Below are 18729 nucleotides of genomic sequence, written 5' to 3' on the forward strand. Positions count from 1 at the left end.
CGCTGGTAGCAAATAATAAGGTTATAGAGATGCATATCGGAGCGCCGAAGATTGCACCGGCGGAGAACCGGACTCCTTACAATGAAGAAACTTTAGCAGCTCTGAAGTGGAGGTACTACTGCAGGACGTCAGCAGCAAACAGGCAGTTTTATTGAGTAATGGTTAGGCAGGAACACACAAAAAAGAGGCATGTGATGCAATTAACATTATTAATGTATGCCTATAGGAATTGAAGTGTCATTTGTATTTTATTGATTTTAAGACTACTGGGAACTGTATGATCATAAAAATATCTATTAAATATTTTATTAATTGTAAAAAAAACATAATCTAACCCTATCATTTTATAAAACAGTAGAATTAAATGAAATGCATTAACCAGTCATTTTGCCCAAGCCAGTCAGCACTCAAAGTCAAAGTTTAGTTAAGTATTTATAAGTCTAATACAATTAAAGTTCAAAAGTTAGATCCTAGCCTTTATCAAAGTTCTGAAAGTGAAAACAAACACAGACAATCTTTGATACCTGCAGCACCTAGCTTTGTGCCACACCTACACTCTTTGTTGTGCCTCTAAAAAGAATGGGGGCTGGGCTCTGTTGTTGAGCTGTAGTTTGTCAAAGGTTGACCCCGAAACTCTTTTCACACTGAACACGTGGGAGAGGCCGGCCTCAGTGAACTCAGTCACATGACCCTGCAGGACAAATAAACAATATCTGGAGATTTACAACTCCAGTCTACCTAAACACTGCACCTGCAGTGTAAACTTTACTGCATGAAGCGTGGACCTGCATCATTTTCAATTATTCACTCACTGTGGAAACATAACATGACAATACAGGCATTCATGCAAACTCCTGATTCCCAGATCAAAGCACACAACAGCCAGCTGAAAGCTTGCTTACTGCTGAATAATTCATTCTTTACACCAGGCTGTCCGGGATAGCCTGAATGCTTTTTTTCCCTGTGGTTTCCCTGCTAAACAACAACTGTTAACAAAACCCCTATGACATGTATAAGTTGAAGCATTTTACGAAGAATTATATTGAGCAGAGACTTCCTGTGAAGTGACACTTCAGTGTGAGCCACACTGCTAACATTTGAAACTGTTCTTACTGTATGTTTGTTTGTTGTTTGTTTGCAGGCTGTTTGCTATTCAATAAACTGAACAAAGAAAACAAGTCTATTTTCTGCACTGAGGTAAAGCTCCAAACATCATACATAAATACTGAGCTCTGGAGAAAAGTCTTTGGTTATGATGAGCACAAATAAAAGCCTTGACATTTAGTAACTGTCTGTGTAAACTACTCGATTTGTATTTTTACAGTTAGAGACATGAGAGAGACAGTTGTCAACTTAAATGATCTAAAGCAAATGATCAAACTTAAAAATACAACAATTAACATTTAAAAAATGAGAAAAACAATGTAATTATTAATATATATGTATAATATATAATTAATATAATATTTTCATTAACAAAAGCTATAGTACATTGTCAGTACTTTCATTAAAAAAGCCTCAACAGAAATATTAAATCATAATATGTCACTTAAAATGTCTGAAATACCAATAGACCGTATATAAACATGGACACAGTCTCAGTTATGTCATCAGTTAGTTAATGAAGGGAAATTTTGAAGCTTGTCGATAGCTAACAACTGGCAGATAGCTGGAGCTGAGGCAGGTCTTTAGCCTCCTGAACAACAACACCGCACCGTCAGGTCAGCCTTACATGGCATTATGAATAACTCTTAATCTTCATACAATCAAAACAGACAAGTTATCTAAAAAAATGACCACTCATATAGTGTGTGCTGATAAAGACATGAGCCTGGGGCGCTGGTGGCGCAGTGGTTAGTGCGCACGCCCCATGTATGGAGGCTGTCGTCTCAAGCGGGTGGCCTGGTTCACATCCCACCCGTGGCTTCTTTCCCGCATGTCTTTCCCCTCTCTCTCTCCCTGATTTCCAACTCTATCCACTGTCCTATCTCTCCATTAAAAAAAGGCCCAAAAATAAATCTTTAAAAAAAAACAAAAGACATGAGCCAATCAGGCCAAATTCTTCATTTGAACCAGGCTGTAAACATGTTTATTTGAAGTGTGTATGTAACTTCCAGGGCTTCTACAGCCAGCCTCAAGTGGACACTGAAGGAACTGCAGGTTTTTGCATTTCCACATTGGGTTATTTTTCAACACTGGAGCTTGGAAAGAACATATAAAAGGGCTTATTTGTCTATCTATGAGCACATGACAAACAGCCGAAATGACAAATCCTAAATTCGGTATTATAGTGGTCACTTCAACTTTTGCCTTGACAGAGTTTTCAACAAAACCCATTTCTGGTGTGTTGTTTTAGTTTTCTTGTTAAACTACACAGCATCAACTGAGTCCCAAGTCTGAATGCTGAAGCTTTGAGATGTAGCCAGGCCGGGAGAAGGCAGAGGAAATTAACTCTTTATGTGGTGTTCCTGTCACTCAAAGCAGTGGGAAAAGGATTAAATATTTATAGTGTGACCCCTGAGTAGATCTGTGCTGTTAAGCAGCTGGAGGAGTTCTCCACCTGGCCACAGTGAATTCTCCTCAGAATCTCAATGACTCTGGAGGATCTGGGACATATGAATGGCACTCCAGCAGCAGCCGCACAAAGACATGGTGGCTCAACTTTCTCTAGACCATCCCCAAGAAAACTCCTCATTCAGCCAGAAATCCAATTTGGCCCACAGCAGCCTTTCTCTGAGGAACCTGGGACTGGCGGCCTCTGTGTGAATAACAATGAAGAGTATTGTCACAGTGCAGTGTGGACCAACCTCACAGATACCACACCCAGAAATAACTTCCCATAGCTTCCCTCCCATAAATCATTCAGTGTCAAAATCGACTTTTTATGAAAAACTCTACAACCATAACAAGGACTTAAGAAGAGATGTATCATGATGAATATGCTAAAATAAAAAACAAGCTTCTGTAGAGTATGTAAGACTCATCGTACACAAAATCAAATCCAGTATTAATCCTATTTAAAAAACACCCTCAATTATGGTCAACATGTAGCAAATATTATAACTAGACAAATCAATGCCACTGATTCATCTCAATATCTTGACCTTTTTATTTCTTACCTGACGTGATAATTGAACAGTGGTAATCCAAAGTAAAGCACACTTCATTCAAACACAATGGCATGTTATCTTAATAACTAGCATCCTTTATGAACCTGCAAAACTTATACAATGTTGTAATTCTATAGCGGTGTGAATCTCCCCATTACAATAAGATTGGATCTGTTTTGATCGGATCCTCTACAGAACTATTCAATGCAATTTGATTCGGCACAATTGATTCGATTGATGACTGAATCCAAAGCAATTTTTGACGCATTTCAAAATAACATGTGCTTGTTCTTATCACTTTTCCAAGAGACAAGAGAATAGCCCTACCAAACAAACAAACATTGTCTCATTATTATGTGAAGCAACTTCAAATCTTGCCGTTTTTTCTCGCTGTGAACAAACTTACGCTAACTGACAAGCCAGGTAAGGCAAGGTCAAATTGAAATGCTCGCTAGATTAAAGATGCTAAACAAAGTATGCAGAATAGGAAGCATAGCCTCAGTGAACCGGTTCATATTTTTTACCGATCCAGACCACCGTGGACCGATTTACTATAGGATCTTTAACATTAAGTTCAGTCACTGATTTAGATTGGTTTATCTGTTCACCACTATAATTCAAGTAATGGCTAAAAAAACAAAACAATTTAACTAGCCTTATTGGGTCCTCAGCGTATCAAGAACAATACTGCTCTGATCTAGCTGTTTTTCCTCTTTTTAAAAGCGTCCATTTCCTGTAACAGCACTTTTTCTAATGTAGGCACAACCACAGTCACATCTGGCCCAGCACTCTGCCATGAGACGGCGCTGGGCCTGGCTGAGAATCAGTCGGCAGATTGCCTGCATGTGTGTAGCTGTGTGTCTGTGCAAGCGCTGAGAAGGCAGCCTCACAGAACAGAGAGTACACATGTGGTGCAGCCCGGACTGTCAGGACACATCTATCATTAACCCTTCATTCAATGCAGTATTTTTTTATTGAAACATAATGTGGCCGCCTCTTTGCTTCAACTTCTGGATATCTTAGTATTCAAATCCTTTTTTTCCTCTAACATTCCAGATGCTTTCAAGCTATTTTGGAAAGCATGATTTGAAAGAAGTATTGTGATACTTAACACTAGTTGTAACAATACGTTGACTGAGATAAAATGAACAAATACCATTTTGACAATGGTTAATCTTATATTTTGTTATTAAGCAGAGATACTAAATATCTGGTTCAGGTCAGGGCTACATAATCACAATTGTATCGTTACCAAAACATGAGCATTCACAGTTTTAACGCAAAACGAGCTAATGCCTTCTCACTCAGCTGCATCCATTTTTACCTCCTCCATGCCTTCGGTATAATGACCATTCTTTCACATCCTTTTAATGCAGTCCCATGAAGCCTGAGCTAGCTGTCTGCTACCCTCAAACTAATTGGTGCTAGTCATGTGTTTAAAAAAAAGATGCTTTTTGGATTTGGGGAAAACAAATGTGTTGTGTAAAGCATAAAAAAAAACCATACTAACTTAGAAACTATGAGTAATGACTAATATGTATTCTTTATTATGTTCACATCATTATCACATTATTGATCAATGTTGGTGCACATTTTTCTCATGTCGGGCAGACCTAGATCCAGCTCGTAAAATGTGCCCTTCCTAGACTTTCCATTCCTTCAAAAAAAGAATGGTCAACAAATAAATTGATTGTTCAAGACAGCCATTACTGAATCACTGTTCACAATAACCACAAAAAACTTCAGTACAGGACATTTCCCTAGCTTTATAAATGTTGTCTGAAGCGTCTCTTCTTTGTGTCTTCCCTTTGAAAGTCATGTGGACAGCAGCCCAGTATGTTTGTGTCAGTGCCTGTGTGCACATGTGTATAGTGTGTCGTTAGCCAACACAATGGCCCCAGCTTTCCTGTCATCCGTGATAGATGACTTAAGGGTCTCAAGCAGACATTAGCATCACAATAGGATAGACCAACAATATGAAGGCATTAGTCCCAGGTTTTGGGAATAGCAGGCAGGGGCAGGAACCCTTTATACCTGTTATATCAATGGGAGGCCTCTGCCTGCCAATCGGAGGAGAACCTGTGACTTGTGTCTTGGAGGAAATTGACAGTGCCCCGTTTGGAGGGAAAACTCCATGCTTTCAGTTTAGCACTGTGTAAGCTCTAGCTTAAAACTAGTTACCTGATTGGTAGTAACCTCAGTCGCCAAATAGGAACAAATTGCAACACAATGCCAGTTATGTAAGCATAAACAATTACCACTTGAAAAGGGCCCTTAATTCACACCTCTTTAAAGGAGTATTTTTCTCGTGTTTTTTAGCTGGCCAGACCCTGCAGGGGTTTCCCCGTGGTGAGGCACTCATATGTCTGTGTGGAAGGTTGGTCTCTATGCTCAGTTACTGAGTGCTCAGACCTCTTAAGCAGAGAAATCACCAATGGAAGTCAAAGGATAATGTCTGCTGATCTTAACTTTTAACTCCAGTACACCATCTGCATGTTAAAAAAATGCTTTAACATCATGTATTGTTGGCGCTTCTGTGAGTACATAAAAAAGACTTCAAGGTCAGGCATTGACGCAACGGTGAACACACACACCAAAGGTATTCTCTGAGACACAATGAAAGTGCCTTCCTCCCACACCCAACACACACACACACACACCCACACACCCCCCCACACACACACACACACACTAATAAACCATCCCACTGACTGGCAGTTATGCAAGTTCAAAACCATTTATGGTATATTCTATTTAAACTTGCTCTGTATTTATGTAACATGTAGTTGTTGTACTATTCCCTAAAAATAACAGAAGTATATTTTATATACAAATACAGAACTTCATTGTTGTAGCACATGTGGTGTGTATTGTGTGTATGTATTTGGCCTCTAACTTGGTAGAGCAGCTACAATTTTTTCAGATTTAGTGGCAGGGTATTATTATGGTTATTTCCTAACTTACTCTACGCAGTCTTTTTAATCTCTTGTTAAATTCCCACAGGCACTATAGTTCTAGCCTCACGTGTATACAATGGAGTTCCGCCCATCCACAGGAAACAACTTTATGTAGGCCTCATTCAGACAAGAAAAGCAGGGACATAAAACAACCAGGCCTACAATTAAAAGCTGTTCATGTAAGAGCCTGAGGATTTCCGAACTGAAGATGGACAAAGGACAAGACAATCAGCTGGGATTTATGTGTGGTGTGACTCTTTAATCACTTTGAAGGGTTTTTTAATTTTAAACAGATACAGGCAATGGGATAAAAAGTACAAGAAACAACTCTAAATGTAAAATTATTCAGAAGCTATATGTTCCCAAGCCTGCCTGCAAGTTCCCCCCCCCCCCCCACGCATGTTCCCAGTTTCGTACATACATATATCCACACAAACCTATACACATACATATCAATCAATAATAATTGATTAATATTAATAATAAATAAAATAAAAAACAACAACAAAAATGAAGAATACAATTCATGCATCCATGTTGTCCTAAAATATGTTCATGTTGTCAAAAATAGACTATGGACTGACAAGCCCCTTATCGGTGCCATAGATAACATAGGTGCACATGGAAAATATTCACAAATATTTAAAAGGGTTTGTCTGGTGTAAACCTACTTGTGACATGATATGTTGTCAATGTTCCACATTTAAAGAGCGATTGTTTTACCTGTATACATTGTTAGTTAGAAAATACAGTATTTTATAAATTCCTGCCTGTTTATATATGTCTCTAAATAAATACATATACACATATATATACATGCACTTCCTCATAAATATACCCACACTCACACACACACATGCATACACATACTTAAAGGGTGTTGTTCTACTACACCTTGCTGTTTAATATGTATAGCATCTTTCAACTGAGCGGGTAGGATGAAGTGCTGCTCGATATTAGCCCAGGATGGTTCGGGTAAGAGAGATCTAACTGTCATTATAAACTTATTAAGAGTGAAAGCCCAATGATATAGTTGGAGATGAGGCAGATTAAACCCTCCCTTTTCTTTGGGTGTTTGTAAAGTTGTTAGGCTAAATCGTGCCTTGCATCCACTCCATAAAAAATGATGTATGTGTTTATTAACTTGTTTGTATATATTATCAGGTATTTGGATTGGCAGCATGTTTAGTAAATAAAATAGTTTGGGGAAGACCATCATTTTTATGGAGGATATTTTACCCCAAAGCAAAAGGTTCAGTCCCTTCCACCTCCCGAGTTGTTTTTTCATTTCCTCAAGTGTGTGTCCAAAGTTTAATTTTGTTATGTTCTTTATATCCTGTGGAAATGAAATGCCTAGATATGTAATGCCATGTTGAGGAACAGAAATGTTAAATGCACTCAAGTCAGGCAAAAATGCCGGATCGGAGAGGGGGAAGGGGGAAGAAATAAAGTATTTCTGATTCTGAAAGTGAGGACCTTAGTGGGAGTAGCCTGCGGTGCTGTGCATTCTGGGATTTGGGGTCTTCCATCCACATGAGCCAAAAAGAAACTTTCTGCCTTTTCTCAGCCAAGAAGGCACCAACTTCAAAATTTATTTCACATTTCTACTACATATATGATCCAATGTCAATACAGATACATGTTTCAACGGGTGAAGTATCCCTTAAGGGAACCAACAGTAATGACATACCTCCCATAAGCGTCACTTATATTTTGTGTGATGATAAAGTTCAGTTTTTTGTGAAAAAGAGTTACCAACCCTCTACTTTTGGTATTATTTGTGCTGGATGAAACTTGGCCAACCCATTCCCTTCTGAGTTTCATAGCTTCTTGTTAGAGAATATGAGTTTCCTGCAGAAATAATATTTGACAATTTTTACTTTTAGCAAAATTCAGTGTTTTGTTTCTTTGAATAGGCTTGCTTTATCCCTCTGACTTTCCAAGTCATGAGATGTATTGTACTATCTCTACTCATTACTGGATGTGGCATTGTATTTATCAACTTTTGACCACCCCTTAACAGAAAAGATACACGCAACCCCATGCTTTGGGAGCAATACCCTAAGTAATTTGGTGATGGCATTAGACACACAACACCAAAGACTCCCGTTGGACCCCCTCAATATTCAGAGTAGTTTGCTGTCAGGGAACTGAGTTTTTATTCCTAATAATAGAAAGAGGAGCTTCATTTTTATAAGTATAATACTTTATAGCAACCACAGTAATTGTTGCAACATAAGAACTCAACAACATTAGGCATCTCCTATTCGGGCCTGTAATGTATGTTGGTATAGAATCAATCTATTTAAATACTTGAAATAATGGTCTACAGGTATATCTCGCAAAGTCAAAACAAACTAAAACACACCTCCAAAAAAGAAACAAACCAACAGAACAAAAACAAAAAGGAAGTTACTCCTGATACTTTAGATAGCAAATATTTTACAGTCAGGAGTGGCAACCTGTAGTCATTTGTTACAGAATGACCAAGTGCTGTCTTGAACAAATATTGAAAAAGGCCCAATTGGCAGATTTAGGCTACTTTAGTGAAGGCTAGTTGCACATTAATATCTGCACCCAAACCTGTTAACAAGGCTCTCAGTCAGTTTGTTTATAAGTACTTAAGTACTTGGTGTGACTCTTTAATCACTTTGACGAAAACATATGCCACACACTGTGATCTTAAAACCTGTCTTGAAATTAGGACAATGACACTGCTGCTTAGTATTTCTTCTTTATCATGTGTCCTTTAATTTAGACAAGAGGGCAATGGTTTTTGGTCAAACATGACAATCTTGTAAAGGCAGCAGAAGTGGAGAAAGAGCTTTCTCTAATTTTGAAACATCCATCTTGAAGTATAAATATATGTATCAAAATTAGGAAGATATTACAGAAATTGTATCAAAAGAAACTACAAATTATTATTATTATTATTTTTTTGTGTCCCAAAAGACAGGACAGTGGACAGAGTCAGAAACCAGGCAGAGAGAGAGAGCGGGGAACGTTCCGCAGGAAAGGAGCCACAGGTCGTACTCGAACCCGGGGTGTCCGCCCGGAGCACTATAACCTCCGTACAAATGGCGTCCGCACCAACCACCACGCCACAGGCGGCCCGATTTTGCAAGAACTTTTAAAGTGTCTTTATAGTTCACCCAAATCTTTTCTTTTTTGATTTCAGGGCAGAGAAATGCCAGTGGACATCTTGCATCACATTCTCTTTGTACTAAATGACTTGTGTTGTTTTCTCATACTTTCCTTGCTGATAACATTTCCATCTTTGCAAATTTTAAAACTTCTCTTAAGTGTTGTTTCAACTCTGTATGTTTTTATGCACAACTAAAAATGTGCATGAAAACAGGTAGATGTAAAACCTACCTGTGACCACGAGCCCAGGTTTAAACGTCCAGCCAAATCAGAAATTCAGTTCTCTATATAATGCAGTGTGCAGCTGTAATTAACAGCTCTTTAAAAATCCATTTTTTCTCTGGACACCAAGGAAATCAATACTTAACTTGAAATGACCTTATTGAGCTGGATAAAAGGCTTTATTGCAGGGGCTGGGTCAGGAGCGGTTGAGCTAATGTGTTAGTTGAACAGTGGGGGATTAAAGGTGAGGTGTTCTCTGAAAATCTTACAAGACATCACAAAGCAGCAGGTCACTAACCTGAGCCTTCCTGGAGACACTGAGAGGATTACAGCAGCCAACCTCTGCTGAACTGTGCCTGTATTCAGACAGGGGCTGAGGAGGCAAAGACAGCCTCTTTATCACTCAGCAGGTCCAGCCTTTTCTATTTCCTCTCTCTCTCTCTCTCTCCGCTCGAACTGAAACCTGCGAGTCCCAACTCTGTGCATGGAACTCACAGGGGACCAATTTGCACAGGCAGCCCTTGTCTGAATCATTCTATCAATTAGGAGCCACTGTGTTTATCATCACATACATTATTGTAGAGGCTGGCCTGGTCATTGTGCTGAGGTGTGCCTCTCTGGAGAGAGAAAGGGATGAAATAAATGACCAGGGAGGGAAGCCACAGTTGGACAGGCTTCTGGACTAATCTGAAAGGACAGCTGTAATTATGAGTCTCTCGAGGAACCGACTGTGTGGCAAGTCCAATGTGTGAACATGGCACTAACAGTCAGGCAGGTGCCCCCCCCCCCCCCCCCCTCCACACACCCCCACCCATTTCAACAACAAAGTAAGACACTGAGTCAAATCAATATTTTCAATCTCTCTGGATCAATTCAGCATGTGAGTACAAAGAAAGACATGCTGGCTATGACAAATATGAATAAATAAAAAGTTAACTTTTGTGTCATCAGTTGCTCTTCTGTCTCACATTATTTTCAATTGATAAGCTTTGGGAGGCTCGACACAAAGTTGTAAATTAATCCAAGTTAGGAAAGAGGTCCAGAAGGATTCAAAATGCATGTAATTACCCCTGATAGTCCAGACATAATAAAAAGGTACATGCTATTTTACAAGCGTTAGTTTGACCTTTAAGAGAAAGCAGGCTTAGATTTTCATTACTTAAAGCTTCCTCACGGGAACTTTAAGGTATTTGTAGGGGAAAAACAAAACAAAGATAGTTATAGAGATATAGGATTGGTCACATATGATATCGGGGTCAGACCATAACACAGCAATGAGTATGATAATTGTGTGGCTGTGGAAACAGTGCCCCTTTGTTTCCAGGGTAGCTGTTCAGTGTTGAGAGACCTTTCCGTATTTCACAAACAGCAGAGGAACAGATGAGCGTCTCTACTTGCAGTGGAGTGCAGTGGGAGAATAACACTGGCATTCAGATTCCATTCATGTTGATTACACAGAATGGTCCCATCAGTGTGAGATGATCTCATCAGAATAAAAGTGTTTCATCAATAGAGTATGATGTAATCAGCATCAAACAGATGATTTCTTGACGAGAGCGTGAAAGTGACACTGCATCTTTAAGAAGCACAGAGAGTCACCGCTGTGTTTTAGTCAAACAAAAGCAGCCAATTGGGAACATGCAACCTGAAACCAAAGGCCCGCCTCAGAGGGCCTCACACAGACCTCAGAGCAGGGACACACCCCATGTGCTCCTGATTCAGGCAGGCAGAGAGCCACAGCCTGCTTTCCAACAAGGCAGTGCAAACACTTCCAAACTGAGAGACAGGAAATCACACTGAGCATTTTCTCTAGCTGCTGGAAATACAAGCTGCAAAAACATTTCTAAATTCTAAATTATAATTTTGAATTTCAATTTGGGCAACAGATTTACACTCAGTAACGTTTTTAGTGTGTTAGAGTAAACTGTTTAATTGAAAAAGTAATTTCTGCTACTGGTCTTTGATTGATATCCAATACATAAACTAAATACAGATACTCTTTTGATCCTTTCCCTTTAACATCCCATCACAGTACAGTTGGTATTACTACTGCTAACACATCTATGACCACTGGTTGGAGGGGAAAAAAACACATTTCCTCCAAAAAACAATATTTATTCAAGTTTCTCGCTTCAACCTGAATTTGGTGGACTCGACCGTGGAGGTTGTGTAACCCCCCCCTTGCAAGATATTATTTTGAAATAGAAATTGCATTTCTCTTCTTCCTTTGATTTAAATGACGTGACTTTACCTAGGATTATGTTACATTAAGGTCATTACTCAACATTACAGGACCCACAAGACTCAATAGCAGTATCAATAAGCTGAAAACGCTATGGATTTTCAGGTTCTAAAAAAATGCAGAACCGGGTTTTGAGCCCCATCCCTACTGTTTTTCTGGTAAGAAGCCCTGTCAATGTAAACCCCCATAAAACATGAGGCAGTGGGCAGGAGACAGGAATATCACAAGCACGAGTCACAACACAATATGCCATCCTTGTTTACCACAACATGGGAACAAGTCAGAGCTGAAATTTGCCCCCTGAACAGAGTGTCATGAAATAATATGCACTTCGAAATCAATTCTGCTGCTCAGCAACAGAGTAAAAATGTGAATCCATTTTGGGGCTGAGTCTCATTCATTTCAAATTCAGAGCCACAGAAACACACACGGGTCATCAGCTGAAGAAACTAAATTTAAGGCAGGGATGGTTTATAAACTGATACACCATTAATGCGAGGCTACTCCATACCCATCTCTTGTAATTGGAAGACTTACATAGGAGTGGGCGGTAAACCAGCACCGGTATTGCGTTCAAGCTCGACATGAAATTTTGCAATAATGTCATCATCAGATGGCATTTGGCTCAAGTGGACACATGAGGCAACACCAATTGTTTAGCCTCCTAGCCACAGTGGCAGGTAAATAAATGTAGAGTTAAATAGCTATTTGTTACAGACGACGGCTCAGATTGAGCCCACGCCAACAGCTGCCACACACACCTACTTACAAAAGAAATGAGTGAGTATCACATTGCAGGCTTCTTTGAGGGGGAGAAGGGGGTCATAGGGGTTAATGCGTTCATATTCGCAATCACTTATGATACCGTAATCACGCGATATAATGGTGTTGTCCCAATAAGCAAAAATAAATTTACTGTGATCAGGTCACATAGCTCACTACCAACACAGATTAAAACTAAACTAAATGAGACTTAACAAAAGGACAGAACAATTTGCACAACAGCCTGACCGATTAATCGGCCAGCCGATTATATCAGTTGATATTAGCTTATCCAGTGGTTATTAGTCTCAGCCAATCTTATCGCAGATATGTGCCAATATATTTTTTTTCCAATATCAATAAAGGTATCGGCCCAAAACATCCCATATTAGCCCCAAACATCCCGTATCGGTCTGCCCCTAATTTGCACTCGCTGATCCGTTCACATGTTTGACCCCTGGCTCTGGATAAATTGCGAGATATCTCCATAGCTACCTACAATGACTATATAACCAGTTTGTCACAACCCTAAACTCTTCACTCTTAATTCAAAATGACTTCCTCTTTCCCTCATCATACCTGCATCAATACAATTTACACCCTCGACACTTACTCCTTTTGAAGAAGACATAAAATAATTGGACTTTTTTCACTACCATGTGTGTGAAAACACGGTAGTCTTACACTGACAATGGCAGGGGAACAAATGAGGGATTATTCTGGAGGTGTGTGATGCCTCTCCTGCATTGAAGTTCCTCACACTCCATTCTGAGTGAATGTAGGTGACTCAGGGAGCCTGAGCTGATCCCAGAATTCCTCATTATCCACCCAGCAGGGAGGATCAGGTCCGCTCGCTCTGTCTCGGAGCATGCTCGGCCCGGTGAGACGAGCCCCAGAGGAGCACAGCGCTGGGCCATTGGGGGCAAGCCAGGTCTGCTCATTATATCTAACTCATCCTTGGCATCTCTGCAAACCAAGTGCCACTTAGTTCCCGCAGGAGGGGTCTGAGCTAGATCACTGACGAGGTGGCAGAGCAAACAGCAGTGTGGTAATAGGAAAAGCTTTATATCAAAAGACAAATGTAGACAGAGGTATGGTTTTACCAGCAGGTGAATTTCACAACATATGGGGATAGTTCACCTGTTTATGATGGCAGTTAAGTCACACTTGCTTTTGGGATAAAAGCCAGCAATCAAAGCTTATTTTAGTTAATACTGTTTGGAGTAACCAAATATAAAATATACACACTAACAAAGGCAGAAAAAGTACTGTAGAATTATCTTGAAAGGTGACTGTGTTACCACAAAAAATATTTAAAGAAAATGTTAAATTACACACCTGGCGCCTTGCCCTTTCTGCCACAGTAACAAGACAATATAATGGTTGTGGTATAGCCTACAAGTAAAGCATGTATTTACATATTTATTTGTGAGTAAATGTAATACATTTTAAATTTTCTCTTTTTTCAGCAGCAACTGAGAAAAATTCACCCAAGTCACTTAGCTTGCAGGGCAAGTGCAAATACATAACTCAATGAATAAACATACAATTTGGGTGAAGCGTGTTGTTTCATTTATCAACTCTATTTCTGGGTTAAATGAATGCAGCCTTGCACAGCAGGTGAATTATGCAAGTCCAGAGGCTTAGGCCTTTAGTTGGGGGCCAGTGGCCTCCATCTCACTTTAGTTTTTAAAATATTCTTCTAAGTAAACTCCGGGGCCGTGGAAAGTGGCCAGTGATGCAGCCTATGCAGATGTGGTGTCTTCCTTCGCCTGAGAGGAGGGGCACAATGCCAGCCAACGCTGGTCTCAGCACATCCGAAACACTTCAGGTAAACACCACAATAAGCTAAGAAGCAGAAATTAGAAATTGTTTTGTGCTGCAGCACAGTTGCTATAGAGACTGTTGCTAATTAACTGCACTCTACCCCAGGATAACAAAGGGCTTAAGGGCACTCAGGGCGGCTCCTCTTGTGTTGAGCTCTGTGGATGGAACACTATGCCATCCCCAGGGTCTCTCAACTACAAAATACCTGTCCTCCTTGTAGCCAACTTTCATCTCAGATGCCACAGGAGGTTTTGTGTGGTGTGTATGTGTGTGTGTGTGCATCTGCATGTTATAAACCCTATGGAACCTGGATTACAGTGCAGTATCAGCTTCCGCATGCTAAGATGAACCCTTCCCCCCCTAAAAGAAAAATCCCTGTTTTTTCCCCCCTGGACAAATTATTCTCTTGTAGCAGCATTGAGGACCACTTTATTTTTTTAATGATCATTTCTGATGGCATTCATCGTGTCATTCTCTTAAAAAGCTACCTATTAGAAATATAACTCATGTAAAATGATATATTTAACAGTTATGCACACGACTGTACAAGATGTGGTTTGTATTTTTCCACCTTTTGGACATGGTGGCTCAGATGAGGCAAAATACTTCAATCTACAGGTATGAGCATTGAAGTGCAAACAAAATAATAATAACATAAAAAAATATTAGTAGGGCTGGGAGACATGACAAAAAAATGTTATGACGATAGAAATGTCATATCAGTCAACATCGATAATGATTCCGAGGCTGAGGGTCCACTAACACTCTCTTGTAGCGTTTGGTAATTTTTTCCCTTCAGTGTGTTCTAACATCGATATTGTTTCAAATGGTGGAAAGGTTTTGTGGTGTTGCACGTTTTAGCCTCACGTCTTCTGGTGTAAACTAAAGGTTTAAATCTATCAAACATTTGTTATGTTGAGAAAAATTCTATCACAATGATTAGTTATATCACAATAATTATCATTATCGTTTCATCGGACTGACCTAAATATTTTGCATTGTTGTGGCTGGGGCTCAGGAGTAGAGTCGGTTGTGTTTTAGTCGGAAGATCAGTCACATGTCTCAGTGTCCTTAGGCAACACACTCAACATCAAATTACTCTATTCAAAGCATTCTTCAAAATATTCACAACACAGAGTCCATTGATAATACTCAGGCGTTCAAACAAAGCATGGGTTATTATATCTACACTGTACTTCTAGATTGTCCTGGTTCCTATGCATACATTAAGTACCAAACTGAGTGCCATACAATACACAAGAGTTTACATAAAACATTGTAATAAGCCATAGCATCCATTTACGGTGAGGTTGCAAGGACGAACGTCCTGTCATGATAAAACAATCATGTCTTCTGCTAAACAGACCTAGCTTACTCTGATATGTTAAAAAAGAGCGATTTGTCTGCTATTGAGACAATATGTAACAAGATACAGAGCACATCTGGCAGGATGAAGTCTTATTCAACACCACATTTGTCTCTTCAGCAGATATTTTAGGTTTATACAAGACCAAAAAAAGTAAACCATTCTCTCTGCTTTACATTTTTCGGTTTTTATATTTTAGAGTTCAGGAAAAGAGCAAGCAGGAATTCAGTGAGACTTAATCAATTTGATTAATACTCAAGTCTTGACAGACTTGAGTATTAAATCCTATTTCTTACAGCAATGCGGTAGACGTCGTTTTGGTTTTCTTCCCTCTATTAATGCTAAACATGTTAATCACAATATATGTAGCCATGTTGTTTGAGTCGAAGATTTGCAGAGAAGCACCTACAACCTATATTTAGAGAGTTTTTGGCATTGTGATTTTTGATGCTATAAATCAAATAGATTAAGTCTCACTGAATTCCTGCTTGCTCTGGAATTTGTCAAAAAGACTAAATTCAAAAGAATATTTTTCATTTCTTAATGCAATAGTGAACCAGTAAGCTGAGCATTTGCATCATATTACTAATGTCTGTAACACTGCAGCCTGCACTTAGCTCTGCCCATTTATAACTCTAGTAAAACTGAATTGTCATGCTTTAGTCCACAGTAGAGGGACAGCCTCTGGCAGCCTCGCTCTGTATTTGGAGGGGGGGAGTTGGAGGGAGAGACAGTGGGGAGGGTCCTGTTGTCTGAGCCCACATCTTTGTAGTGGCAGCTGAGGGGATTCACTGCAACTCCTAGAATTTACATTTCGTTTGGCCGGCGGGGTCACATGACAGCTGCAGGCGAATGCTCTGAGGGGCTTTCTGCTTTCACTTGACACTGACAGGCTGTGAGACAGTCCAACACCACAGAGAGAAAAAAATTTCCCTCTTTCCATGATATCATCCAGCCAGGAACTGGGGGGAAATGGAGGGAGGAGAGGGGGCACAGCTGGTGGAAGCCGCAGTACCATCTGCTACTGACTTATACTTCATGCTGCTTTACTTACAAACTTGCACTACTTTGAACCAGAGTAAACGCTGTACAGTTAGACTCAGAGAGCACTTCATTTAATATTGTATTACCCGGCAGAGCCATGTTCTGGTAGTTTTTTTTCATGTGTATTCACTGTTTTTAATGACTGATCCATAGTCCAGCCAGCAGTGACGACATACTGTATAGACTTCTAATTTAAAAAAATAACAGGTAGAGTTATGTTAAGTTTATTTCTTGGCGAGGTAGAGCTACTTTTAGTGGCAAAAAATAAGTCACACAACGAGCTTATTAAACAGCGTTGATTAAAAATGTTCATTCATAAGCTTTGGATCTGCTGGTAGGCCGACTTTGTACCATTAGGACAGAGCCAGACTAGCCGTTTCCTTCTGTTTTTTGCTAAGCTATGCTACCCAGCTTCCTGGCTGAAGCTTCATATTTAATGAAAGACAGATATTGCTTAGACAGACACACATCTACACTCACCATACATCTTTCCCTCATCAGACAGGATGATCTTTCTGCGTCCACAAGGAGGATAGATGGCCAAGGCCTCCTGGAAGCTCTGCTCAATATCAGGGCTCCACACCCCTTCTGCATCATTGTCTACAGGCTTGTCTGCCGAGTCGCTCATCCTCTCCATGTCCTCGGCAGGGCTCTCGCTGCCGCTCCAGCTGCTGGGATCAATCGTGGCGGTTGGGCTCTCCAAGCTGAAGCCTGGAGCAGACTAGGGAGAGACCTGGAATTCCCAAATAAACAAACACAACCAAACAGTTACTCTACACAGCAGAACAGTGGACATCTGCTTCCAAAACAACACAGTACACATGGTTAGTTGAGAGCACAATATGGAGTAGAAGCCGCCAAACAAGCTTGGACATTGCCAAGAATGTTGTTGACTTGATTTACAGTGGATGTTATGGGGTTTAACAATTGCACAGTTTCTCTCATGGACTTGTAGCACATCCTTCTTATTAAATGACAGAACACAGGATAAATGGTTTCATTTTTTACTTGTTTGAGAAAAGCTGGGTATTTTGGACTCAGATGGGGTATGAAGTCCATGCCTGAAAAAATGAGGTGAGTCCACAAAACACTGCACAGGTTTAAAAAGTTATGAAGCAAACCCATGGTGGACGTTAAGGTTATATTGGTTTGAAGCCTCCTCTGACATTTTGAAGCTGGTATTCTACAGTACCATTACTCATCACCTGTAATGTTGCTTTAAGCTTTATTTTAATAGCTATTTAAACAACCATGGGAAGTGTGTTCTACTAACACCGCTACTAAGGTGCCCTTTCACAAAATATTTTGATCCTTCATTTTTTAATGACCAATAGGTCAGACTATGGTTTAAGTGGGCAGCTTCCAGGTGTTACTGGTGTAACTCAGCAAGCAAGACTTAAATGCTACGGGTCAGAGTTACATATTACTCCTTTAATGTTTTGATTTCTACCATTCATGGGAAATGGACACAACAGATACATCAAAGCATGTAAGACAAAAAAGTCTTAATTATGGGTAAAAAAAAAAAACAATTTATGCAGGGGGGTGGATGTTTTAAAAAGCCTTCTCTAAGGCAAAACAACAAAGAAGAATACAGCAAAGGAACATCTTCTGAAGGCCAGTTCTCCGAGCAGTTCATTGAGAAGAGACAAAGCAACAAGTGGATCTATACTAGATTATTTAAGATGCGTTTTATATTGTTTCACACATCTACAAGAAATTAGAATTGCTCCTGAGTAACTTGTACCATGCGACCCAAAGTATTAGTTGTCACGGTATTTTGCAATACATGACATGTAACTTTCTGCAATCTCAGTCAAATATGTCTGAATACATGGCTACTGTATACTCTGTCTGCACGCGTCCTGTTAACATAATGACAAAGGACGATGTTTTGCTTACGTATATCTAAGTAGCTCCAGCATTTATTAAAATGCCTGCTGTGTATGTTTAACAGATTGAGAAGTTTCTGTCTTCCGCTTGTAACCATCCACTTATTTTTTTTTCTGAAGCTCTGCACTCTTTCCAGACAACTGCTTCCTCCATGAGCAAGAT

The 18729-nt window shown here is 39.8% G+C and overlaps 1 protein-coding gene across 8 annotated transcripts in view; it reads right to left on the minus strand.

Moving 5' to 3' along the window:
• tead1b (TEA domain family member 1b) overlaps positions 1-18729 on the minus strand; it is a 51692-nt gene that overhangs the window by 19973 nt on the left and 12990 nt on the right. For all 8 annotated transcript variants that reach the window (XM_065952940.1, XM_065952938.1, XM_065952942.1 and 5 more), the window contains one exon: positions 17155-17407. In XM_065952940.1, coding sequence (XP_065809012.1) covers positions 17155-17311 — 157 coding nt within the window. In that variant the 5' untranslated portion in view covers positions 17312-17407. The remainder of the gene's footprint in view (positions 1-17154; positions 17408-18729) is intronic.

The sequence above is a fragment of the Labrus bergylta genome, chromosome 3 (genome assembly GCF_963930695.1).
Source record: "Labrus bergylta chromosome 3, fLabBer1.1, whole genome shotgun sequence".
Taxonomy (NCBI): domain Eukaryota; kingdom Metazoa; phylum Chordata; class Actinopteri; order Labriformes; family Labridae; genus Labrus; species Labrus bergylta.